Raw genomic sequence first — 24,676 nt, 5'->3', positions numbered from 1 at the left:
CTATCGGACAGCCTTGGGGCTTCAATGCTGCCTCCTGGTAGCTATGGAAATGACCTATGGAAATCTATCAGGAAAAGATTTGTGTGTGTGTGTGTGTGTGTGTGTGTTACCTGGGACATCTGTGGCCGCAGGTTGATCTCTCTCAGGTTGACAGCCTGAGGTAGCAGGTTGTTGAGCAACTGACAGAGCAGCACGCCATCTCTCAGAGCCTGAGCCAGGTCACACACCTGGCACAGCACACACACAAACATACACACATGCACATCAAATCAGACTAAGGGACCTAGCAGGATGAGCGTCCATGAGCAGGTGTGTGTATTGAATGTGCCAGCTGATTTACCTGTGCGCCATCCCATGTGACCCGGTGGTTCTCAGGAAGAACTCGACAGTCGATCAACCACATCGCACACTGCCGCCACAACTCCATCTTGATTTCTGATGGATTGATTGATATATAATATTCAGTATCCAGTGATCACTATCGCTCTACAACACCCAGTAGCAGTAGGTCAGTCAGTCAGATCAAATTAACGCTGTTCTGACAGTCACAGATGAGTTGGCCTCAAAAGAAGCCAGGAACCAAATTTTCAAGATAATTTGTAAGTTTACACTTACACTTACAAATTGTGAATATATTTGCATTACACAAATAAAGTACCTCTGAATCTCACTTTGTCACAGTTTAACTTCTCTTCAACTAAAACCTGGATATGGACATTATTGAAGATGTATCCACTCAGTCTGAGACTAAATCAGAAGCAAATAAGTCAGCCTACGGCGAATATGAGCAGTCACTCTCACTCCGTCCTTTCAGAATGAAATACTGAAGCGGCCTTCTTGAAAGCCAGTAAAACAAAACAAAAAGCCACTGCTTCATTTCATTTTCAGTGTAGAATAAGTATTACAATTAGCTCTCACCTTCAGTTTCTCCTGGCAGTTCTTCTTGTCTTCTTTCTCAATTTTCTCCTCCTTTCATTATCTCGTTGTCAGACTTCAGCGCTCATGTTCTGCCTTTCTTCCGTAGTGGGTGTTCTGCAGCGCTGCACTGTGTCAAAGACTTTTAACTTCATCCCGCAACTTCCTTTTTCCTCTGACGCACCCTCACAGTCGCATTCACACTTACAGATGCACACACAAACACACACACACACACACACACACTCACATTATGCATACACACAAACCTGCTGCTGCTGCTGCTGCTGCTGCTGCTGCTGCTGCTGCTGCTATGAGTAGTACAAGTTAATAAAAGCAAAGTGTGATCTCTGTGTGAAATGGTGTGTATGATGTGTTTAAAAGAGATCAGATAGGAGTGAGTGTGCATGTGTGTGTGTGTGTGTGTGCAGTACAGAACACTTTATCAAATGGTAAACGTGTTACAAGGTCAACCATAACATCATTTAGACAGCCCCCCAGACAAACCTCTAATGTGGTAGAATGACCTTATTTGAGTATACAGCCGATGCATACATGTTATTCAAGTTTGCAGAGGCCATATGCACAATTTAAAGGCATCGAGTTAAGTTTCTTGACAAAGATCCAATTTTAAGTTTCTAAAATGCTGTAAGAATCACAATAACAAAAGATTAACCCGTTTACTGTATTACAGTATGGGGGGGGGGGGATACTTAAGTAAAGTCATATATGTATACAGTATTGAACAGCTCATATTTAATTTGTGAAGCCTGCCCTAGAGCTGTGCAGCAGAGAGACAGACTGCTGTCATGATATAATATAAAAGAAAACTCCTGGAGCTGCTTTATAAATAATGAAGCAGCTGCTCTGACACTGACAGCACCCAGTGGTGGTTTCTCTCTAATCAAAACTCCTTCACATGTAACATCTCAAACAAAAACTCTATGAGTCACTTATTTAGTTTCACTGGATCAACAAAAAGTGTAACTAGTGATATCAGCAATTCCAGTCATCAAGTTCAGATGTACAACACAGGAAGATAGCAGTTGTGAAACTATGTACATTTAGGCCTAATACAATACTGAGATACTTTTTTGAGAACTTCCATTCGGCTGGGAGCCAGGTCCACTCCTCAGGATGTTTTTTGCTACCTTTTTTTCACTATTATTTCCTATTATCTTATACCTTGGGCCATCACGAGTTGATAACGACCACCCCCAACACGGCCCCGTTTGGTCTCTGGGGCCAAAAAACACCCTTTTTGGGAAAAGCTTTTGGTGGAATGATGTAATTGTGAATATTAAGGTATTGCAGCTACATAAATGGTCATATAACCCTAACATTTTGCATGGTGTATCCTGAAACATAGGGGGAACTAGCAGAAAAAGATTCTAGTGATTGCTGCCTTTTTGCTGTCAAATATCACCCTCAACATACCCCAAAAGACAAAAACATGTCTGTCCGCCTGACAAATTGTCATCAAAAGTGATAGTTTTCAAGCATTTTATTATACATATCACTGCCTCAAATGTACATGAAAAACTTCCCAAATTTATAAGCTTCAATATAAGTCCAAGATGAACTTTCTAGCTAGAGGATTACAGCTGGTATAACCAAAGTTCTCCACTGTACCTCAAATTGGAGAAAACAGAACTTTCAAGCATTACCATTCCATATGGGATTAAGCATATTTTTTGCATATGAACAATATTTTTTTTAAAGAGTTGATACTTGACTTATGTAGCCTATTGCTATAGCCTACTATATGAAGTGAATTACCTTACAAGTGAATAATATTAAGCCCCCAGGTGGACTGGGGTCAGGGTGTAAGATAAAACAATGGTAACAAGGTTACACACATAAACTCACTAACCAACCAATACACTAACCAACCGACACCCTAACACTTCCTGTCATATCCTGAAGTCAAGGCATGAAGTTAACTTTTTTGACCACCAGCCACTTTGGCAGATGGATTTTTAAAAAGTGACTTTTTAGCAGCCAAATTTTTGTTTGCCTCATAAAGGTGAAAAACAGGAATTTGTCTCTATGATCCTATCCTGTCCTATTCATGGTAGCCTACTCATGGACATTGCGCACGTGCTGTAGTAGGGGGGCCAGCCTTGATAATACTGCATAGGGGTCCGGTGTTGGCTCGTTACACCACTGCATATAAGAGATGAGAGGACTGACAAAATCAGGAGTAGCCTACGCGCACCACAACAACAACAAAATACTGGTGAATGTCAAACCATAACACATGAGTTGTTGCAAAAAAGTTGCAACTTTTTTTGTATAGTTCTTAAAAATAAAAAAATAAAAAGGAAACTTGTTTTGGGGAGAATAATAATTAGTAGGCCTACTATTAAATAATTACTCTGGGCTGAGATTTCCTAGGAACCTTACCAAAAAGGCTCAGGATGATGATGTTGGTATAATATGAAAACGGCTGGTGGATTTAAGACACGAAATAATAATTTATTGAATGAATCAAATATGAACATATCTGTCAGTGGCTCGTTGATCTTTACATTGTAAGTTAATTTCCTAACTTGGTCTAGGACTCACATTCATACGGTTTAATAAAGTACTTATTGGTCTTTAACTTATCATTGCACTTACAATAACGAGCGTAGCTGTCCTCAATTTAGGTCATTCTATACGTCTCATCTGCATTTTTTCCTGCATCCACTTGCATCCACCGTGTGTGATTAGGCTCGTTCGAGATGAACCGCGCCTCGCCTGTAAAGCGGACGAGAGCAGGCGGCAGCAGCCGGGGGCGGTGACAAAAGTCCGCTCTCAAGTCGGACAGTTTTCCAGCTGATTCCAGCAGCCTTCAGGATGAACAGGAAGTGACACAAACACTGTGGTTCGATTCCAATTTAATAAAATGTTATCAGACCCATATATCAGCTCCTACACAGTCTCCAGTTGTTTTTATTATGACAGAGTAGCTGTCAAAATGCTCTACATGTGATCTGTTGCTGATTTTAATTAACAACACACTGTAGATGATCCCTAATCTGAACAGATTTAGTCTCTCTGACTTCTAAACATCACTATCAGCCTCACTACATGTGTTCTGTACATAATAAGCCTTTAAATCAGACAAATAGCCGTTAAAATCCCTCCGATTCAAAATCAATAAAAAGTTTACATAAAACGTCATCATGTTGAGTCGATTCTGAACCAATCAGCTGTTCGATCAGCTGAGAGGCCGGCGTTTCCCAGCATGCAGTGGGTCCACCTGCGTCCGCCTGGCTCTTGCAGTTGTTGAAAAGCAACTGCGCTACCTGCGTCTCAAAACTGCGGCCGCCTTGGTCTCGTGAGGTTATCGTTGGCCACGTGTGCATGACGTCAGAGCAAGTCGGGATCAAGTCGGACAAGAATCTAACCGGCATGCATTGGGCGGCGATCGCCGGTGATCGATTCTGCGCAGATCTGGCTCATCTCGAACGAGCCTATTGTGTGTGTTTGTGTGTGTGTGCGCGTCAGTCGAGGGGGAAACGGAGTAACAGCCCCGCCCGCTGCAGACAGCTGACAAGATTGAAACAGCAGCAATTTTAGAGTGAAAAATTGTTAGAGCATACATTGATGTTAAAATGTAGGCTATAGGCCTACATGTTGGCAGGACGGTCTGAAATGTTTTGTACGGTCTTTCGCTGTACGTTTTGTTGGTAAATGTGAGATGTTCGAGTCTCACACTCAAGTCTCGTCTTCATAACATAAACAAGGACATTAATTTTACCCGTTCTCACCAAGGGGGTAAGCTTCGCTTCAGAACTCGAGCCATCATGGCGCCATTTTGTTGCTAACTGGCCATCACCTCCTGTTAGCATTCCGCTGACCGCCATTTTTTTTTTACGTCACTTGACTGCAAATAACTTTACATCTGAAGCGTTTAAAGACTCTATTTGTCCGTTGTTTAGTTCCAAAGAAACACGACAATGTATAAAAGGCTCCATTACCTTGTACCTCACGTTATGGCTCCGTAGCAGACGTTTTTATAAAAATAAGCTAACGATTGTGTCATAACCAAGTGACTTACTGTCGCATAGTAGAGGAATTACCGTATAGTACAGGAGAAGCTCGCAGGCAGTTTTGACTTACATGAGATGTTTAGGTTTAATTACTAATGTTAACTAGCATGTTAGTGATCAATAATTAGCCTGTGCCCATGTTATCTCCTTACATACACCTACATTCTCCGTATCTGTAAGATTGGGAATGATTGAGATTTCTCTTGGCACAGCTACCAGAAGACTTACAACTTTCAGACACGTTGCTCACGTCACATTCTCTCAGTTGGAGGCTGCGCAGTAAAGCTGGCCATCACCGGAAAAGTGCTTCTAATAGCCTTCACTGGTCTCCGTCCAGAGCAACGGGGTCTCTTGGTCCATTATATACTGTCTATGGACAAATGTAGCTAGATAGTGAGAGCAGGAGTGGGAGAGAAATGGTGTGTGTGTGTGTGTGTGTGTGTGTGTGTGTGTGTGTGTGTGTGTGTAATATGTCACTGTTATAAATATACTGATTTTCTGATGGTTGTCATCAGATTGTCTGTGTTTGAGGCTAAACAATGAAATATGTGATCTCAATGTATATGTGCAAATATACATTGAGATACACATGATTTCATTGTTGTAATGAATAAACTAATTTTCAGATGGGTGTAATGCGACAATATATCTAAACCAGTCAACATGCCAAAAATACGACGAAATGATTAAGACTGGACAGCTGGCCAGAGTTGTTCAAAGCAGAAGCCTCCACCTCAGCCATCTCTGGAAAACTGCATCCTGCATGGTTACCAGGGGACAGTAAATGACAATACCTTTGTCTTCTAAGGCTGATCCACTGAGTGCATTTACTGCTATCCATGATATGAAAAAGAAACTTCAAACACAAACATTTGATTGTGGTGGCATGCAATATGTTTTAGAATCAATTCCTGATGAATTGTCTTCTGATTGTGGGTATCATGAAAACTTAAAGCCGTGCTTTAAGCAAGTGTCAAACAGAAAATGTCTCCCTTAGACAGACACGTGAGCATATGGATTCTTCAGTTTTGTTCGGCAGTTATTGCATATTCTGCAGAAGTAGCGCAGTGAAGCAACAGATACAGCTTGCAGAAATTCCAATCAAATGCATACAAAAATATAGAGAAAAAAGCTACAGAACAAGCAGTACATGGTAAAGCGAGCACCCCAGCCTGACACTTCAGCTGCGGCATCTGAAATAGCTTCAAAGAAGGCACTGATCAGTAAAGCTTTTACTTTACTTATAACATTGTACTTCTACTACACTATAATTAAGAGGGAAATATTGTACACTGTTTTAAATGCTGTATAGTTACTTTTTGCACAGTGGATATTCAAGATTTTTATTATTGTGTCACCAAGTTCAGTTCTGTCTTTTGTTATTTTTGAGGCCCCTGATTCAAAAGACAAACTTTTTCCCTTCCCAGCATCTTCCCAAAATCCGTCATGTTGACATTATCATCGTAAGAATAAGTGACAGTGCAAAAATAATAATACATTAAACTTTGGTATATGAGAAATTGTGTTTCTGCTTCCACCCATCACCTTTACAGCTACAGTTCGGTTTCTGAAGCTTTAAAAGTAGTATTCCAGATTAAGGACAAACCTCTTAAAAGGGGCACTCAACTGATTTAGTATTGCTCGTCCATAACAAGAAAAAAAGGAAAAATGGCGACAGAGAATGAGCTATCCTAACTTTTAGTCCATAGTATGCATCAAGCTTCAGAAATGCTTTATCCTACATTACCCATAATGCTCCACGGCATCTTTTGTTACTCTTTGTGACACTTCCTGCTTAGTAATACATCCACGTCTTTCAAATTCAATGCCAACAGTTTGTCATCAGTCACAGAAGACATGTTACAACTTAACAGAGGCTGAGTGGTAGTCCTCATAATGAGTAAATTGACCTTTATGTATACAATTGGTGAGGTGGCCCTTTAAATCATCCTGAGAGAAAAGGCATATGTCACTTTCTACTTCAACACTAGGTGTCAGCCTTGTACACATCACCTTTTTTTCCTGCAGATACTGTATTTCCTAACGTACTGTCTGGACAGACAGGTTGCCAGACACGTCAATGTGCATGCATGCCTATCTCTGACTCGACATGTTGACATCTGACATTTTTCACACTCTCTCTTCTTGTTTTACTGAACTCTATCTCTTTCTCATGCCATGCCTCAACCTGCACTCTCCGCCTCCCAAGAGTTCAAGCTAATTCCTGCACTGTGATTTGCTGTTGTCTGTGTCTGCATACCGTGTGCCCACTGCACAATCTGATTGGCTTTTTGAGAGACCCTGCAGGTTTGAGGGGGAGTGGGCTTCCACTGTTAGCACATAGAGAAAGTGGGAGACAGATTTAATGACAGAGGTTACAACACAGATGAGAGCAGCTGCAAAGAAGGAAGGAAAACAGAGGGAAAGTAAGAAAAGAAAGAGGCATTATGAGATAGAAATATTACAAGGAGAAAGAGAGAAGTAATATCCCAGAGTGCTTTGGTGGACCCATACAAACAGGTAGGTGTTACATACTGTAGCTGCTGCAAGGCAAACAACGCAGGAGCTCTCTGTTGTGTGTCTGGTTGGCTAGTTTCTTAAAGTAAGCTGATGTCGGACTACTATTTTATTAGTAGTTTACTGAGAAACTTGTGCAGAAAGAAACATGTACAAGCATGTGTGTGTGCATGTGTGTTGGTATGTAATAAGTATCTCCTCTGCTTCTGCTGTTCAGACATGAATAATCGCTCCATTGCCTGGTGGCTGAGACAGATCGGCCTGCCCCAGTACACCAAGACACTAGAAAGGGAATATTACGGTCTGGAGGTATGTGAATATGCAAAATGCATCTGTATGTGCTTGTTGATACAGTATCTCTTCTTGCTTTTATTATGTGCTTCAATCTTCATAACTCTTAATTTCTCTTTATTCCTTTCTCACTCTCCCTGTTTTTTTTCTTTCCTCTCCAGGGTTTGCTATGTGTAACAGATGGAGAGCTGAAGGATTCAGGGATAGAGGATGCAACACACAGAGAAACCATCCTCAATCAACTTTCAAGACACAGACAGAGACTGGATCCACACTCTGGTGACACTCACTGCACTCACTTGCCACATGCACACAAGGGCTGGACAATAATTCAATATTCTAAATATTCTAATTTAAAGTTTATCATGGGAAACATATTCTAAAGTATTGCATCCAAGCCCTTTAAAGTTGTGACTAAAGCAAAACAAATAATGCATATAGCTCATGCTTAAGGTTTAAGTGCAGACTGTATGTTTTATTTGCTCTTCTGTTTACATGCTCATCTTGGATATTAGTTTATTCAAATAGTTGATATGTTCAAGTGTTTCTGTGTTATGAAACAAGCCTCAAATAAACTCTTATCTTTTAATCAGCTTGTGGAGAGCTGTAACTGTTGAAAGCATTCATGCTTAGCGTTGGCACTTTGTACACGCCTGTTTATTAAGTCAAAGCATTATTTATTTAGGGTGTTTACTGGCTTGTTCCTCCTTAGTGTAATTTAAAGAATTTAAATTTGAAAATCTAGAGAATATAAATGATTATGTCACATATTAAACAATGTCTTGCATATAGGGTTATTTCGTATATATATAAATATCCATGCACACCACTGAAAGGAATAGTTCAACATTTTGGAAAATTTGCTTATTAGCTTTGTGTCTGGATACAGGTGGAAACCTCTAGCTAAAGGTGACAAAAACTACAAGAATCTCTAAAATTCACTAATGAAGATGTTATATCTTGTTTTTTTCAGTATCATATTTAACAGAGAGACCTAAAAGTGGTATGGATCTTCTCTTCTTTAACTCTGCAAGAAAGCAAATATGCATATTTTACAAAATGTCAAACTATTCCTTTAAAATGTCCTTTTGTCCTCTCAGGTGTGCAAGTGGAACGCAGGGTGAGCCGAAAGTACTCCCTGGGATCGTCTATGGATCTGGTGAGACCACTAGGTTAGGTCAGATTAGATTAGATTAGATTAGATTCAAGTACAAAGACAACGAAATGCAGTTTGCGTCCAACCAGAAGTGCAAAAAGAGCAGAAAAGTGCAATGTGATATTCAAGTTTAGACAGGACAAGAAACATAGTGCAGTGTAGACAGTAGTGTACAGCTGATTTACAGAAGGTGGTTTAGAGTAATATAAATTAAATATAAATGTGTGCAGTGTATTAGCAGTTACCTTATAAGAGCGGAATAAATATGGCTATGTAATATGAACAATGTATGAACAACATGTACAGATATGTGCAATGTAGCAGCAGTAACATTATAATAGTAGTAAAAAAACAATATAGATTAATGCAGTGTATTATTATAAGAAAAACAGAATAAACTAGAACTGCAAGCGGTTATGACAAAAGTCAGGAAATTTGACCAAGTGCGAGCGCCAGTCTGTAGTGAAATGCAATAGCAAATTTCCCATTTATTGAGTAAAAGGCCAAAATGCTTCTACTTCAATTATAGCGCCCCCTAAAGGCCGATCATCTGGTATAGAGCCACAGAGTGGCATGTCGAACAATAATCCCAAGTTTTGTGATGATAGCATTTACTGCTGCAGAGATATTGCCATTGTAAATTTCCCATTTAAATGCATTGAGTTATTTGCCAAAACGCGTGAGTGGCCCTTGATGGTACCCTCAAAAGTTTGTAAAAATCGGATGAGCCGTTCATGAGATATAAACTTATTTTACTTGTAGCGCCCGCTAGTAAAATTTGTTTTGGAGCCCCAGAGGGTCATGGCAGACAATAATCTAAAGTTTGGCTTTGATAGCATTTCTTTTGGCTGAGATATGGCAAAGTTTGTGTTTTTGTAGCTAGCTAGTTTGTGCGTAAATTGCGCAATTTTCATCCTATAAAAATTCTTTTGATAACTTTTTGTCAGGTCGGTCTGGAGATGCTACGTACCAAGTTTCGTGCAGATTGGTTACATTGTGTAGGAGGAGTTCAAAAAAGTAGGTTTATGATAAATCGTGATTTTTCGCGCATAAAAGTATAGACGGAAATGTGGCCTATATCAGGAGATTCAGCTGAATTCAGGGAACGCGTGGATACAAGTATTTTTAATGTGCGATGCACGGTTTGGGAGTTATAGGGCCAAACGCGTTTTTTTCTGCTATAGCCCCACGTAGTGGTGGAAGTGGCTGAATTTGTGTGTCCGAGGTCCGTGCAGGGATCTGGACCACTCCTGAAAATAAATAATCCTTAGGAAAGCAGTTACAGCAAAGTTACAGTAGGCCTATGTACATTTGTAAATAAATAAATAGGACACTATGGGTGGTATAGCGGGTTTGGGGGCTTAGTTGGTTGGTTAGCACTAGGCCTTACATAGCATCAAAAAACAGTAGACATCACCTGTGACAAGGACGCAAACTGTTTGGGTCTCTTCCATTTCCTTCAGGTAAAGCCGAGGAAGGATCTGTTTCGTCAGAGTGTCCTGCCCCGCCTGCAGCGAGCTGATAAAAAAAACCGCCTCTCCGCCTCCTGCTCGCAGCTCCGCCCCCTGAACGAGGACAACACTATCAGTGAGGCGGAGCGCGGTCAGGACAGCAAACGCAGGTAAGCTGGCCCATAATGGATGTGTGTGTGTGTGTGTGTGTGTGTGTGTGTGTGTGTGTGTGTGTGTGTGAGACACACACTTTCTCCAGGTTCATGACTAATAATTAACTACTGTCTCTTAAAATGTGAGCATTTATAAGGTGAAGTAGTTGTACTCACTAAACCAGTGGTTCTCAAAGAGGGGCCAGAGGACCGCAAGAAGTCCTTGAGGGAGTTCCAGGGGGTCCCCAACAAAAAGGAATAATTGATTTTCACCACAGTTCCATCCATAAGTAACACAATGACAGAATGTATGACTATTTGGATCATGGGTTTCATACACTATCTGTAATAAAACAGCTAAAAGATTAAAGTCCTAACAGGTGGGGGACCCCGGGACAATTTAGCATCAAATGGGGGTCCGTGATCTCTTTTGCGTCAGTTAAGGTGTCCTTGACATGAAAACATTTGAGAAACACTGCACTAGACAATATGAATGAATCCTTTAAGGATATGAAATAGCATTATAATCTTTACTTTATTTACTTCCATTGACCAACAGCTGCCTTTTGATGACTAACATAATAAACATCACACCTTGGGACTTTGATACTGTATGTCATACTTCCCTCCAGTGAGTGGTCATGGACTGAGTGACAAAGGCCAGTGTGTGTGTTTGGAAGTTGTTAATGTTGAGGTCGGCCTTTAAAAAGAACTTTAATTTGGGCGGACTTTTAGCATTACAGGGCCAGTTCACCTAAATTACAAAAAGACATGTTAATTTTCACTCTATCCCTCGTGCAATTAAAGCATGCATATATTTCTGGTTTCATGTGATCTGGTTTGTTGTGCTGAAAGCACTGAACAAAATCACTTTTGAAAACCTCAACAGCAACTTGTCTTTCCAGAAACAATGTTCCAGTTCCAGTGGCTTCTTTTGTCCGCAACACGACATAACCTAAAGATTATAGTTTACTATAATGGAGTAGGATAAAGAAAATTAGCAAATTCTCAGAATTGAAATATAGAACAAGGGAATATTTGTCACTTCTGCTTGAAAAAATATGTACACAATTAATAGATTATCAAAACAGTTGGCAATTATTTTTCTGTTGATTATTTAATAAAATAGTTTTTCAGCTGTACGATATAAGGAATTATATAACAACACTGCAGTACAAGTTATATGTTCTTAAAGCAGAGCAACTCAGCTGTCAAACATATTTACATTTTTACTGAAGCCTGCACTGTGCAGCTGTATTACTACTAAGTAATTTTATTGTGATCAACAGCAGAAAACATGATCAGAGATCCCTACGTTGGACTGAACAGTTTGACTTGCCAACAAGAAATGTTCAGAGGCTTGGGGTAGGGCTCCAGACCTGTGCCAGATGTTGCTGTCGAATTGTATTATTTTTCACTGCAAATAAACCCCGAATGATTTAATTACTAGCATAAGAGGTAGTGAAACAATACTGAATGTTTTTTTGTTATTTGGGTGAACCAACCCTTTTGTTGTAAAAGTTGTTTCCTTTCATACATAATTGAGTTTTACAACTGACAAGTAGCCTATTTTGAGTGTGTAAATGGAGGCTGGCTGTCAAGTTCAGGCACATCTGGCTCAGGCTCAGTGAAGTAGATAGTTTCGGTCCTCCGCCCTGATTGGCTGGGGCGATCATTATAACAAGTTAGTCAGATCGACATGTCACCGTTTGAAAAGAATAATTCAGTAGCCTACCATATGTGGGATTTATGGTCATATAACTACGACTCTGTACAGCCACCTACCATATGTGCTGACTGCAGCCAGGTGATGTGTTAGCCCGGCTGGTTTCGGTATCCGAGGAATGCCAGGCAGATAGCGGTGTTTCAGCACCGGGGCCTGGGGCGGGGGGAGAAGGAGAGCTCGGAAGAACTTGTGGGAACTCGTCCGAAACTACGCACGGAGGGGGAGAAGGAAGGGGGGGAGCTGGGAGGGACCGGAGACGGCTTGAACGACTGCAACTCCACAGCTGTTGTTTGGCGGCGTTAGTTTGGACCACAACCCGCAGAACATGTCTGGGACGAGCGAGCTGTGAAGCGGACAGACAGGTAGGACAGTTGTTGGCCGCTGGCAAGAGAACGTTTTAAACAACGGAACTTTACGTTAACGATAATTTACGCAAGACTTTCGTTTTAGTCAAAGTTGTTATTTGTTGATTTAACTTTTGGTGTGCAGTGCCCTCTGAAAAGGTATTTCTAGTTCTGACAAATTAAATTTTATGTCTTTTTAGTGTTTCGTATGACAAAAAAAAGTCGACAGTGCTACTTAGGTTATTTCTTGTTTGCTTACCTGTAGCCGTTAACGTCAACTGGCTACCTATTGCACAATCTTCACTCAGAAGACTCTATGTTCCAAGTTAAAGCAAACGAGACCAATTAAAAGAATAGGCCTACGACTACACGTTAGCTATTAGCTTTGAGGTATGTAACACAGAGGAATACCACTTGGCTGGTAAGGCTTATTAAAACAATATGAAACATAGCTTAGTGTGCTACCAGGTTGCATGTCTCAATAGTGGCTCTGCAGCACTTTGCACAGGTGTTTCTGTTGTGCTGCCTGGGCCAACGCCCCACAAACAGGATGTTGCACCTTCTTAGCTCATACCCAACAAATCTTAAAGCTGTCATTTATTTAGATGTCTCTGTTTTTATGTGTTATGAATTATTTAATTGTGAATATATGCAGCTAGAGTAGTTGTCATTTTATTAAGTAGCCTACCCAGCTAAACATAATACAGTTTGAAACAACATACCTTCACTAAAAGCTGCATTATGAAGGTTATAATGTAGAGTTTTTGTTGAAACTGTTTTAAAGACGTGTTAGTTTAACATTATGGTAATTGTGGGTACTGTAGTTTGTGTCGTTGTTGAATTGTACATTTAATTTACAGAGTTCCTTTCTAGATACTTTAAGACACTTTACATGATGAGTTAGGTCAGTAAAAAAACCTGAAAAAATAAATAAACGCAACACAATACAAGTGCAGAATAGTAGAGTTGAAACATAAGTCGATTAATCAATTAGTCGATAAAGTAATTCTTTGGAATTTTTTGGAACATATTTGAATGTTATCAAATTAGTTTATTTGCAACTAATTTGATAACATCCTTTTTTTCGGGAAATAAACATTAAAGAGCAGTTAAAACAGTTGAAAATATAAAAAAATAGAAGATAAAATACGATAATAAAAGTTACAGTGCAGTGGTATTTCAAGACACAACCTTGGGTTGTAGCAGAATGAGAATACTTTATTGCCCTAAGGGAAATTAGCTAATAGCTACAGTAGTTTTTAACAACATTGGGGGACATTCTACAGTTTAAAACTCTCTCTCATAAGCAAATGCAAATGGATTCGCTAAAAATTCTTGAAGATGTTTCGCCTCTCATCCAAAAGGCTTCTTCAGTTTTGAAGAAGCCTTCTGAGTGGGGGGTTCCAGATATTTAACCTGTGGTGGGTGTTGACACCTGAGGGGTCGATAGTCACACAAGAGTCATTGAGTCCCATGGGAGTCGTAGGGAGTCACATGGGAGTCATAGGCACATCCAATCAAAGTGGTGTAAATATCATTGAATCAACACCTTCTGAAACCATTTCAAGCTAAGCATTATAGCATTCATGAAAGTAGGACGTATTGCAGGAGTGTTATATATGACTGAACTATCATAATATCAAAGAGAGAGAGAGAGAGAGAGAGAGAGTGTCTGATGTTCTTCGGTAGATGTTAATAGTTGTATTGAGTGTGAAAGCAGGGTAAACAAGAAAACATCACTTCACTGTTTGTGTTCATCCCTCCAGCAATCCCTGAACACACAATTTGTTCCACATTGTTGAGCCATGTTCACACAGAGGCAGGCATAGATGTAGAATTACTAGAATGGGAATTAGTTCATAAGATGGCTGGGAGCCCTGCTTTGAGATTTCTGACCTGTTCATCTGTTAGCCTTGTGTTTACAGAGGCAGGAAGGTGGAAGCTTGAGGAGGAAGGAAGGAGGAAAAAGAGGCAGGCTATTGAAAGTCCCTCAATTTTTTGTGGTGTTAATGACAGATCCAGACCTTGGCAGCGGCCTTCCATCCTCGTACTGTTTATGTGCAAAGGGAAAACATGGCACCGTCATCTGTGGCTCCCTGGGGTTGAGTTTAATAGCTTCATATCACCTCTTCTCTTGTTTTTCAGCAAGAGGAGGAGTGTCAGCGCATACTTCAGCCAGCTGAAGGTAAGAGGTTAAGCACACAGCCTCTCTGTCTCTCACTAGTCGCCTCTTTTTCTATACATTTTTTCCCTCATACCTTTGCATATACAAAATGTGAGCACAGAAAACATGCTATAGAGTAACTATGGTCTGGTTGTAGGTGTTTGGCGGTCGGAGAGACATGGACTTAATAAAAAAGGAGCTGGAGGAGGAGCTGAAGCTCAGTACTGACGACCCGACAAGCCATGCATGGTACCACGGGCCGCTGAGCCGAGAGGTGCTCAATGGACCATACTATTCTCACTGCATTTACATTTAAATTAAACATTTTTATACGCATACATTATGCTGCAAAGAAAACACCTGCATGTTATCTAACTTGCAAAAATATATAAAGTTAGATAGTAAGCAATGTTTCGGTACTAGACCATCTTTATAATCTTTTAAACAATATACATTTTTGCAAGTTAGACAGTGTGCAGGAGTTTTCTTCGCAACTTTTGACCACGCACCTGTCTCACGTAGATGTGCAAAGTATATTTCTATACACACTAATTAATCAAATTAGATTGATTAGTAGTTAGGAAATGCACTTATTGGCTTTGGAAATAGTAGAGGATCAATACCACTCTCACATCTGTACAATTGATTATTACACCAGCAGCCGGTTAGCTTAGCTTAACTTAGCATAAGCACTGTAAACAGGGGGAAACCAGCACCTCTAAAGTTCACTAAAGCATAAAAAAAAGACTTCCTGGAGTCTTGTTGTCACCCTGAAATATTCCGGCTCATTACCTCCTTCTCCTTGAGCTGTTTTTTCATGTTAATTAGTGAGCTTCAGCAGGGCTAGACTTAGTTTAGATTTAGTTATCTTTGGACAGAGCCAGGCTAGCTGTTTCCCTCTTGTATCCAGTATTTATTCCAAGCTAAGCTAACTGTCTGGGAACTAATGCAGTCTAATACCGCACTCCTGCAATAAATCCTACGGTCATGAAGATTATAATGTTGACCAACTTAATCTGCCGACTTGTCTCCAGGCTGCAGAGTCTCTGTTTGAGAGGGATGGAGACTTTCTGGTCCGAGACTCAAGCTCTGCCCCTGGCGACTACGTTTTGAGCTGCTTTTGGAAGGATGCGCCCATGCATTTTAAGATCATACAAGTCATGCTTCGACCCAAAAAGGTGTGTCTATGTCATGTGTGTCAGTGTGCGAAAAGTGGGGGATAATTGATTAATTGTTAAAATAATGAATTAAGCAACAATGCCAAACATTCATCGATCTCAACTTCTTAAAAATGTTGTGCTTTGTTTTTTATCACTGTCACTGGGAACAGACAATTTTTTGGGGACTCTTTTCTGACCATTTTAGACTGAACAATTTGTCAATCGGAAAAATAACAAACAAAATGATTTAATCTTTTAAATAAATTTATATTTGTAATTCAGTGCCTTGTTTTGGATGGATTTTTGTTGGACTATTCCTTTAAAAGGCTCTGCTTGATATATTGTGTGTGTGTGTGCCTCCATCTGTGTGACAGGGCTACTCAAAGAAGCTGTTCCAGTTTGAGGAGGATCGCTTTGACAATGTTCCCGCTCTTATCCGATTCTATGTGGGCGGGCGTCGGCCCATCTCCCAGGCCTCAGGTGCTGTGATCTTTCATCCAATCACACGGACCCTTCCTCTGCGTATCATAAGCGAGCGTCAGGCAGAGCCCACAAGCAGCAGCAGGAGCAGCAGCAGCAGCAGTAGTAGTAGAGGTGCAGGGAGAGAAAAACACACTGAAGCCAACATAAGGCGCAGTTTCAGCTCAGGACACACCGACACACTGCAGGTCAATCAACTGCTAAGGTGGGAGGAAGTCTGTTGAAAGTTGTTTGAGTGCAGTCCACATACACATGTATAATGGTGAAACAAACTGCATACACAAATACAAATAAACTATTCTCATTAACTACATTTTATGCATGACAGGAGTGGAAGTCAACCTGCTAACATGGAGAACGTTGGATGCAGGCCTTCGCTTCAGTCTGCACAATCTGACAGCAACCTACGACCTGGTACATTATACATACAGTACATGTGTCTGTCCCCGCTAATGTCCACTGGATGCAGCTCTGTCACAGCTGCCGGAGACAATCCGCAGCCATTCCAGCCACTGTGCTGTCATGCAGCAGAACGACTTGCTGGCGCTTCATGTCGGGCTCTTCTTTCCAATCCTCTTCATTTACCCACCAGATCTATTTTATTCAGAGCTGCTCGTATCTCTGAAACATGAAATTCACTTGTAAATGTATATAAATGCTAGTATTTACTGGCAGTTGACATGAAATGAATATTTCATGATTTCCTTTGCCGTAAAAAAATATCAGCAAACCATCTTTAGATATTTGGCTTCTGAAGAATTGTTGCAAAACGCATCCAGTGGACATTTGTGGTCAGCCTATATTGTTTCTCCAGAATTGATTTGAGGAGGTGTTAAAGTGTGGAGCAAAACCATCATCAGAACACACAGAAAAACACAGAATCCTACGGCACTGTGTTGTTTATCTTTTAAATTCCTTCTGTCACTCTTCCTCATCCAGGTGTTCCACAAAACTCTCAGTCGGAGGACTCTGGCCCCGCCCCCATCTCCCCAGTGTTTCGCACAGGCAGCGAACCCCTGCTGAGCCCCCGACCACGACACACACGCCCCTCCTATCCAGGTGACGCACGTTTTCATTTATTTGTGGTCCGATTTGAAAAAGAAACGGCACATAAATATTGAACAGCACACATTTCTGTCCTGACCCTCTGCTCTGTCATAATACAAAGCTGCAACTAAGGCAATGTGCCCATTTAAAAATCATTTGTCAGAAACCATAGCCTGTGCGCAGAGCAATAATTGCGACCTAGATGCCGGAAAAGTATACATAATGGAAGATGACTGTAGAAGACAACGTGGGTTTGGAGAAACACAAAAGAAAGAGAGTGGGCAAAACTGCATCTGTTGCATATTTAAATGGGGTTATTTACAAAAAACTTGTAGAATTGAGAGTGACATATTAGCGAAGCATTGCCAATATAAAGCATGTATGACAGGGCTGTAGCTCAGTTCATGTCCTCACTATCTTTCTGGGAAATTGTGGGTTTAAACAACCTGAAGGAAGTTTTTTAATTTCACAATAAAACCACCATAATTTTATTCCTGGCAGTGTGGCGAGGGATTAAGAACTTCATGTTGGGAAATTAAACGGTAACGCTTTCTTTAAGGGTCTGTATATTCAATATACTTTTTTCTATGGAAGTTTTAATCTACTAAGTACTAATTACAGGTAAAAGAGACACAGTTATTTAAGTTTAGTGAGTTGAGTTTATAAGCAAATATCAATTTTCTGAACTATACCATTTGAATGTAATTAGCAGAAAATATCATTAAGCATTCAACTATAAGAAATACTGAAAAGTCGGTACATTAAAAAAAAAAAAATATATATATATATTTGCATTTCTAAGATCCTGGTTATGGGCTTTATGTTTGACACAGAGTGGGCTAGTGACAGGTCAGGGCCAAGTAAAGGATTCAAGTACCATAAAAGCCCCTTCTCTGAATATCGAGACAGACAATGACACAGACACATAACTCCCTCCTCCGTCCCGGCAGGTGGTGGTGTAACTTTGCGAGGTTCAGATGGACAGCTGCACCCGAGAGCTCCTCCTAAACCTCTCAGGGTCTCTGCATTTTTCGGCAATGCCATCCCCCTCCCACCCACAGACCAGGACGGTGACCCCTCCTCTTTCTACGATGAGCTGGTCATCCGGGTAAAGACCCCATCACGTCTCAGCTTTCATGTTTTTTTTTCTTTCTATTATCTCTCTCTTATTTGTGGAAATTAGTCTGCAAATCCTCTATGGAGAGTTTATGTCTGCATGTTTTGTCCAGGTGCCAGAGTCCCAACGGAAAGGTCATGTGGACCGACTGCGTGCAGAGGAGAAGTGGCAGAGCCGCGCCCGCCTCACTGAGACTTCCTTTGGCTTTCTGGAGGCAGAGAAGAGAGAAGCATTATCACAGCTGTCGCTGACGCAGGAGAGGAAGACAGTGGAAGTGGAAGACTGGCATTTTGAAAAGCCACATGTCTGTCTAAATTATATATTTTTTGTGTAAAGTTTTCACATTTGCATTTCACTTTTAAGTAAATATGAAGGTAATACAACATTTTAAAGGATTACAATAGCGTTAGCCTTTTGATTTCCAACCATGTACAGTATACTTTACATAATACATGCTGTACTGTTTTAATTTTTCAAATTCCATTGTCAATTGGTTTCCATTCATTTCCTCATAATATGAAAAGCAGACTCTTGAAATTTGTTGGAGTTGTGTAATCAATGGCAGCTGACAGGTCTGCATTCAATTTTGTAAAAGTTGCGTATTGTTGTAGTGCAAAGCAGTTCCAAATTTTCAGATCAATCTGCAATTTAAAAAGATTTACCGTGAGCTGAAATGTTTAGTCGTCAACAAAAAGATATTGAGCTACTAGTCATCTTTTCCTAAAATTCCAAAAGTCCAGTGTTTCCAACTTCGGTTTGGTGTTTGTCATCATCTTCTGTAATGGTACATTTTAATGCTTTTGTGGTCAGACAAAAACAGCATGTTTTAACATTTTATTGACCAAATAATTTAATATAATAGTTTTTTGTTTTTCACAGTAATTTAGCATTGACAAAGATAAATGCAGACTTAATATTCATTCTAATTGATTACACAACTCAAGCAAGTTTCAAGAGTCTGCAAATGTTCCTATCAAACAGAAAATAAAGTGTAAATGATTTGTAGTAAAATATTCTAACATGCAAAGCTACTTGTGTGATCCTCAAAAGGTGTAAACTAAAGGGATGTAGTTTTTATCCTAAAATATTCCTCAATTTTAAAGATGGTGATTAGGAGTATCTGATCAGGATTATAATCTTGCAAATTAGTGTATCTAGCGATCTGACCTACACTATATCTGGAACTACAGCAGCCTCAAAGTAAACTTTGCATTTTCCTAAAGTCATGTTATATATATATATATATATATATATATATATATATATATATATATATATATATATATATGTATATGTACCCCATTTTTAAAGCTGACACATTCTTGAGAGAATCTAAGCATCTATCCGATTCCTCATCCTATCCTTGTTTTTAACCTGTGCCATGTCTGTTTGAAAAGTGCTTTATAACCTTTATTATTATTTAGAAATAACAGCCTCAGAATAAATATGTGCACTAACGTTGTAATATCCTTCCTACTCCAACCCAGGTGGAGTCTGTTTCGTGTTTCCAGTTGGATCAGTTTGAGTCGCTGCTCCTGCCGAAGAACAACCGACCTCTTGAGCCCACCGTCCTGCTGGCACTCAAAGAGCTCTTCAACCGCTCAAACCCCGACACCACCGCTCTGCACATGCTCAGTGTTGACTGCCAGGTAACTCTCAATGTTCTCTATGTTCAATCCAGAATATGTCTTAGAGGGTGTGTTCTTAACTTTGTTTCGTACACCAGTCACATATGGCCAATTTAAAGGAACACGCCGACTTATTGGGAATTTAGCTTATTCACCGTAACCCCCAGAGTTAGACAAGTCGATACATACCCTTCTCATCTCCGTGCGTGCTGTAATGCTGTCTGACGGCTCCAGCGGCATCAGGCCAGCACAGAACATGCAGGTGAATGGTTCCAGCAATCCTACTGCTCCGAAAAAGTGACAAAATAACGCCAACATGTTCCTATTTACATGTTGTGATTTATAGAGTCACAGCGTGTAGAAAAAACAACGTAACATGAGACACAGCCGTCTTCTAACTGTAAACAAACCAGGAACTATATTCTTAGGTGGAAGAATATAGTACTTTGGCGGAGTGATATGCTCACAGCAAGCTGAGAATATAGTTCCTGGCTTGTTTACGGTTAGAAGATGGCTGTGTCTCATGTTACGCTGTTTTGTGTACACGCTGTGACTCTACAAATCACAACATGTAAATAGGAACATTACTGGAGCATTACTGCACGCACGGAGATGAGAAGGCTATGTATGGACTTGTCTAACTCTGGGGGTTACGGCGAATAAGCTAAAGTCCCAATAAGTCGGCGTGTTCCTTTAAGAGACATCTGGATCCGTCTTTTAGAGTAGCAGTAGCTCAGTCTGTAGGGAGTTGGTTTGGGAACTGGAGGGTTGCTGGTTCAAGTCCCCATATGGACCAAAGTACAGTGGTGGACTGGTAACTGGTTTACCTCCTGGACACTGCCAAGCCAAGCTGTCACTCTGACATCTCACCATTTGTGCAGGTACTGAGGTATGTGTTTTTGTATTTCAGGCCTGTGTGTAATGTGTGTTCTAACAACAGAGTGAAAACATTGTAATTTCCCTTGCGAGATTAATTAAGTATAAATTATTATTATATTCATTCATTTAAGTATTTAAGTATTTTCTTTTAGTTAGAAATTTGATTAACAGCTTTGTGAGTAAAAGTGAGGATTTTTTACTTCTACTGTATCTTTAGCTTAAGTCCCAAATTTGCCTTTTAGTTGTTTAATAAATGTAGGCCCTGGCCATTGATCTGTCATTGTTGTGCTGCAGGTAGCACGCATCGTTGGCGTGACTGATGAGCAGAAGACGATTATGGGAGTTGGATCAGGGCTGGAGCTTGTCACTTTGCCACACGGACGCCAGTTACGACAGGATTTGTTAGAAAGGTACATGCAGTTCACACATACAGTATAAATTAAATAGTTGGTTCACCCATATAACACTTATACCTAGTGGTATCTAGCCAGCAGGTATCTTTGATCGCTGACTTCACTACGAACAATGAATGTGAATGGAATTTTGTTTGTGGTGCCAAAAGTATTGGAAAACTATTTTGACAGCCACATATTTTTCTACTCACAGTCCCCCATCAATATGGATAATACACAGAAAATGCTTTTAACAGTTTTAAGGGGGACTATTTCTTTGGTAAACGGTAGTATTGTGGATTATCCAGAGTAACTGTGATGCTGTGTACAGAAATGTTGCTGCTTTTTTTGTACATGTCATTTTTCAATTCTATGAGTACCACACAATTCCATTCACATTTTGTTGTTTCGGGGTGGACTCACCACACCAATGGGAAGTGAGAAAATTGTCCCCCACCTACTGTTTTATTCAGTCTTCTGCTAACTCAAACCTCTAATCCATTAATCTCTCTCTTTTTTTTGTAGGCATCATCTAATAGCTTTGGGGGTCGCAGTGGACATCCTGGGTTGCACAGGGACTCTGAGCCAGAGGGCAACTGTTTTACATAAATTAATCTTAGTGGCTCAGGCCCTTAAAGAACGCGCCCACAACCTCTACTCCTTCTCAGCCGTGATGAAGGCTCTGGAGATGCCTCAGGTGGTGTAATTGTGACAAATGTATGCTTGCTATATGCAAACTAAGGCCAAATGGAAAGTGGTTGAAGTTTTCCAACACTCTTGGTCTGTTTGTGCGTGCACATGTGCAGATAACGCGACTGGAGATGACGTGGCGAGCGCTGAGGAGAAACAACACAGAGTCTGCTGTTTTATTTGAGAAGAAACTCAAACCCTTCATGAAATTGCTAAACGAGGGAGACGGTGAGTGGTGGTGTTTAAGACAGAGACGCATTACATTACATTCATTTGGCAGATGCTTTTGTCTAAACTCAGATGTCATTCTTTCAAATAAACAGCTAAAGGTGTGCTACTGTGCAAGTGCTTAGGGCTTCTTCTTCTTTAGAAAAAAGGAAGAAATTAGATGAAATTCAGTGCTAGTATCGGCTGTTGAGGTGTAAAAGAAATTGAATTACAGAACAACCGATGGAAGCTGCAGTCAGTTTTTTTGTCTCCAATATAAAATCAAACAGAGAGAGAGAAAAGTCACGGGTGAAATTGATCTTCTCTCATCACTTGCGACAATTTATCAGACTTCATGAGGCTTCCTCCGGAGCCACAAAAATCTTTATACAACATTTTAACATACTGTGTGCAGTAGTACTCCACAATACCTATAAAAAAAACTTTGATGGGTAAAATCCACTTTTAATTGAGTGAAGCTCCAGGGAAGAAACCAACTGTTGCACTAGACAGGTTTAAACAAGTGCTTTATAATTAGCACTGTGAACCATTTTTTAAGTAGTGAATGTATTGCATTGAGTCTTATGTGTTCATATGACTTTCTGTAGACTCTGTAGTCCAAGGTCCCATAGCTGTGCCACACCTGGTTCCTCTGCTGATGGTGATGGAGGGGGACGACCCGGTGGAGAACAGCGAGCGAGGCTGTCAGCTCCTCTACAATGTCCTCCAATCAGCTCGCAGTGCCGCGCTGCATGCACATGATTATCAGCAGCACGCACACACTCTGCTCACAGGTATGCACACGCACGTACAGTACATTAGTGTCCTTTTCTTTTAATATACACAATGGGTATCATGCAAGGACATTACTGTATTCTTATCCTAAATCTTTTACTTTGTCTGCTCCAAGTCACATTCACCAAACTCTCTTAACTGCGAAAAACTTGTCGTAAATATCTTGAATGTCGGCTGTTCATGAGGTGTGAGTTTGGGAGTTTAGATAATTAACACAAACATGGCCCTGCATAATGCTGCATAATCAGTTTGGGCAAGTTTCATTCACAAAAAAGTTTTTTTTCAAACAGTAAAAAGATGACTTTCCTAACAATTACTGATTTGTAGAAATTGCCAATTATAAAATTTGTTTTTGTCAAACCTCCATTTGACAATCCAAAGACAATGATATGGTAAAGGCAGTCTTACATTTACACAAATTTATTTTAGTTGAGTCGCTATCTGCAGTGTATATATAGTTATTTGTATTTGAGTTGATTTCTGTAAGAAATTCATTCAGATTAAGCCATTATACTGTAATTATGTCAAACGAGTGGAGAGAGGCAGACATTCTCTCTGTACAACTGATGAGTTTTGTTTGTACCGAAGAAAAACATTCAAAGTATGAGAAAACATACAACAAATCTGTTCATATGAGTGGGTCTTGCATGAGGCCTGTTGTAACGTAGAGTAAACATGTGCACTGGCAGGAAGAGCAAAAGTAAAACGTATATTATACTTAAAAAAAAAAAAAAAAGACGTGTACATTGTGAAATTGATGTGAAATGACATCATGCGTGGTATCTGATCTGATGTCCGTCACATTGCTTCAACAGGAAACTGGGAGCCAGTCCCTGAGCTGCTGGAGGCTTTCCGGACTGAGTTTGCCCTGCGGCTGTTCTGGGGTCAGTCGGGGGCAGTGGCTGACAGAAAGGAGCGCTATGAGAAGTTTGACAAGATTCTTTGTGTCCTCTCAGATAAACTGGAACCCGCGGAGATCACCCCACAACAAGCTGACCCTCTAACCTGAGCCCCAGGGTCTGTTTCACTAAGTGAGAGGTGCAATCAGCAGCTTTCTTCACAAGAGGAATAAAAAATGAAAGTGAAATGTTTTTAGTCGAGCCTCGGCGTATTGCGTTAACTAAGGCTGAAAAAGGAAAAGATCACTTTCAAGCTTGTCAAGCGACAACTTAACTTATGAAATAAATCATATCTTGAATGTGTAAAACCATGGGTAGTCCTTTACTGTGGAAAGGACCGTTATTAGATAGGACAGCTGAAGACAGGAAAGGGGAGAGAGAGCCTGGGCCACTGCGTCTGGCGCTTAGCACTGCCCAAGATGATTGTGATTGGTTTAAAAAAATGCCAATAAACCAGAGCACGATTTTCTCCCATCCTGGGATGCTATGTGGACTAGCCAGACCCTCCTCCGCAGCACTGTGAAGGAAGGTCTGGTAATGCAAGACTACTTTTTTATCAATCCACACCACTTGTTTGATACCTAAGATTCCTAAGGATCAACATAAACATTAAAACTGAGTCAGTT

At 40.4% G+C, this 24,676-nt stretch overlaps 2 protein-coding genes across 7 annotated transcripts in view; one reads left to right on the top strand and one right to left on the bottom strand.

Moving 5' to 3' along the window:
* Positions 1-12,366, bottom strand: part of vav1 (vav guanine nucleotide exchange factor 1) — a 32,708-nt gene extending 20,342 nt beyond the window's left edge. For 3 of the 6 annotated variants that reach the window (XM_028593720.1, XM_028593763.1, XM_028593755.1), the window contains exons 1-4: positions 3,538-3,576; positions 919-1,118; positions 341-435; positions 111-227 (exon numbers count right to left, since the gene is read on the bottom strand). In XM_028593720.1, coding sequence (XP_028449521.1) covers positions 111-227; positions 341-427 — 204 coding nt within the window. In that variant the 5' untranslated portion in view covers positions 428-435; positions 919-1,118; positions 3,538-3,576. Of the gene's footprint in view, positions 1-110; positions 228-340; positions 436-918; positions 1,119-3,537; positions 3,577-4,883; positions 4,911-10,336; positions 10,355-12,307 lie in introns of those variants that run through there. The other 3 variants (XM_028593738.1, XM_028593748.1, XM_028593730.1) reach the window with 3 other exon arrangements.
* Positions 12,367-12,496: 130 nt separating this feature from the next.
* On the top strand, positions 12,497-24,464 carry sh2d3a (SH2 domain containing 3A). The gene is made up of 15 exons (XM_028593773.1): positions 12,497-12,610; positions 14,738-14,777; positions 14,914-15,030; positions 15,791-15,934; positions 16,291-16,601; positions 16,725-16,810; positions 17,336-17,455; positions 18,394-18,551; positions 18,673-18,864; positions 20,048-20,209; positions 21,362-21,477; positions 21,985-22,156; positions 22,266-22,377; positions 22,965-23,150; positions 23,967-24,464. Exons 3-15 carry the CDS (start codon positions 14,935-14,937, stop codon positions 24,158-24,160), a joined length of 2,049 nt encoding a protein of 682 aa, XP_028449574.1. The 5' UTR covers positions 12,497-12,610; positions 14,738-14,777; positions 14,914-14,934; the 3' UTR covers positions 24,161-24,464.
* The last annotated feature ends 212 nt before the right edge of the window (positions 24,465-24,676 follow it).

The sequence above is a fragment of the Perca flavescens genome, chromosome 2, assembly GCF_004354835.1.
Source record: "Perca flavescens isolate YP-PL-M2 chromosome 2, PFLA_1.0, whole genome shotgun sequence".
In the NCBI taxonomy this organism is placed as follows: domain Eukaryota; kingdom Metazoa; phylum Chordata; class Actinopteri; order Perciformes; family Percidae; genus Perca; species Perca flavescens.
Note: the sequence above shows the minus strand (reverse complement) of the source record. Positions and strands in the feature narration are given on the sequence as shown.

Coding starts and splice junctions, on each gene's coding strand:
- sh2d3a (XM_028593773.1), top strand. CDS start 14,935: ATGGACTTAATAAAAAAGGAGCTGGAGGAGGAGCTGAAGCTCAGTACT. Junction 17,456..18,393: donor CACACGCCCCTCCTATCCAG/GTGACGCACGTT, acceptor CCGTCCCGGCAG/GTGGTGGTGTAACTTTGCGA. Junction 21,478..21,984: donor CGACAGGATTTGTTAGAAAG/GTACATGCAGTT, acceptor TTTTTTTTGTAG/GCATCATCTAATAGCTTTGG.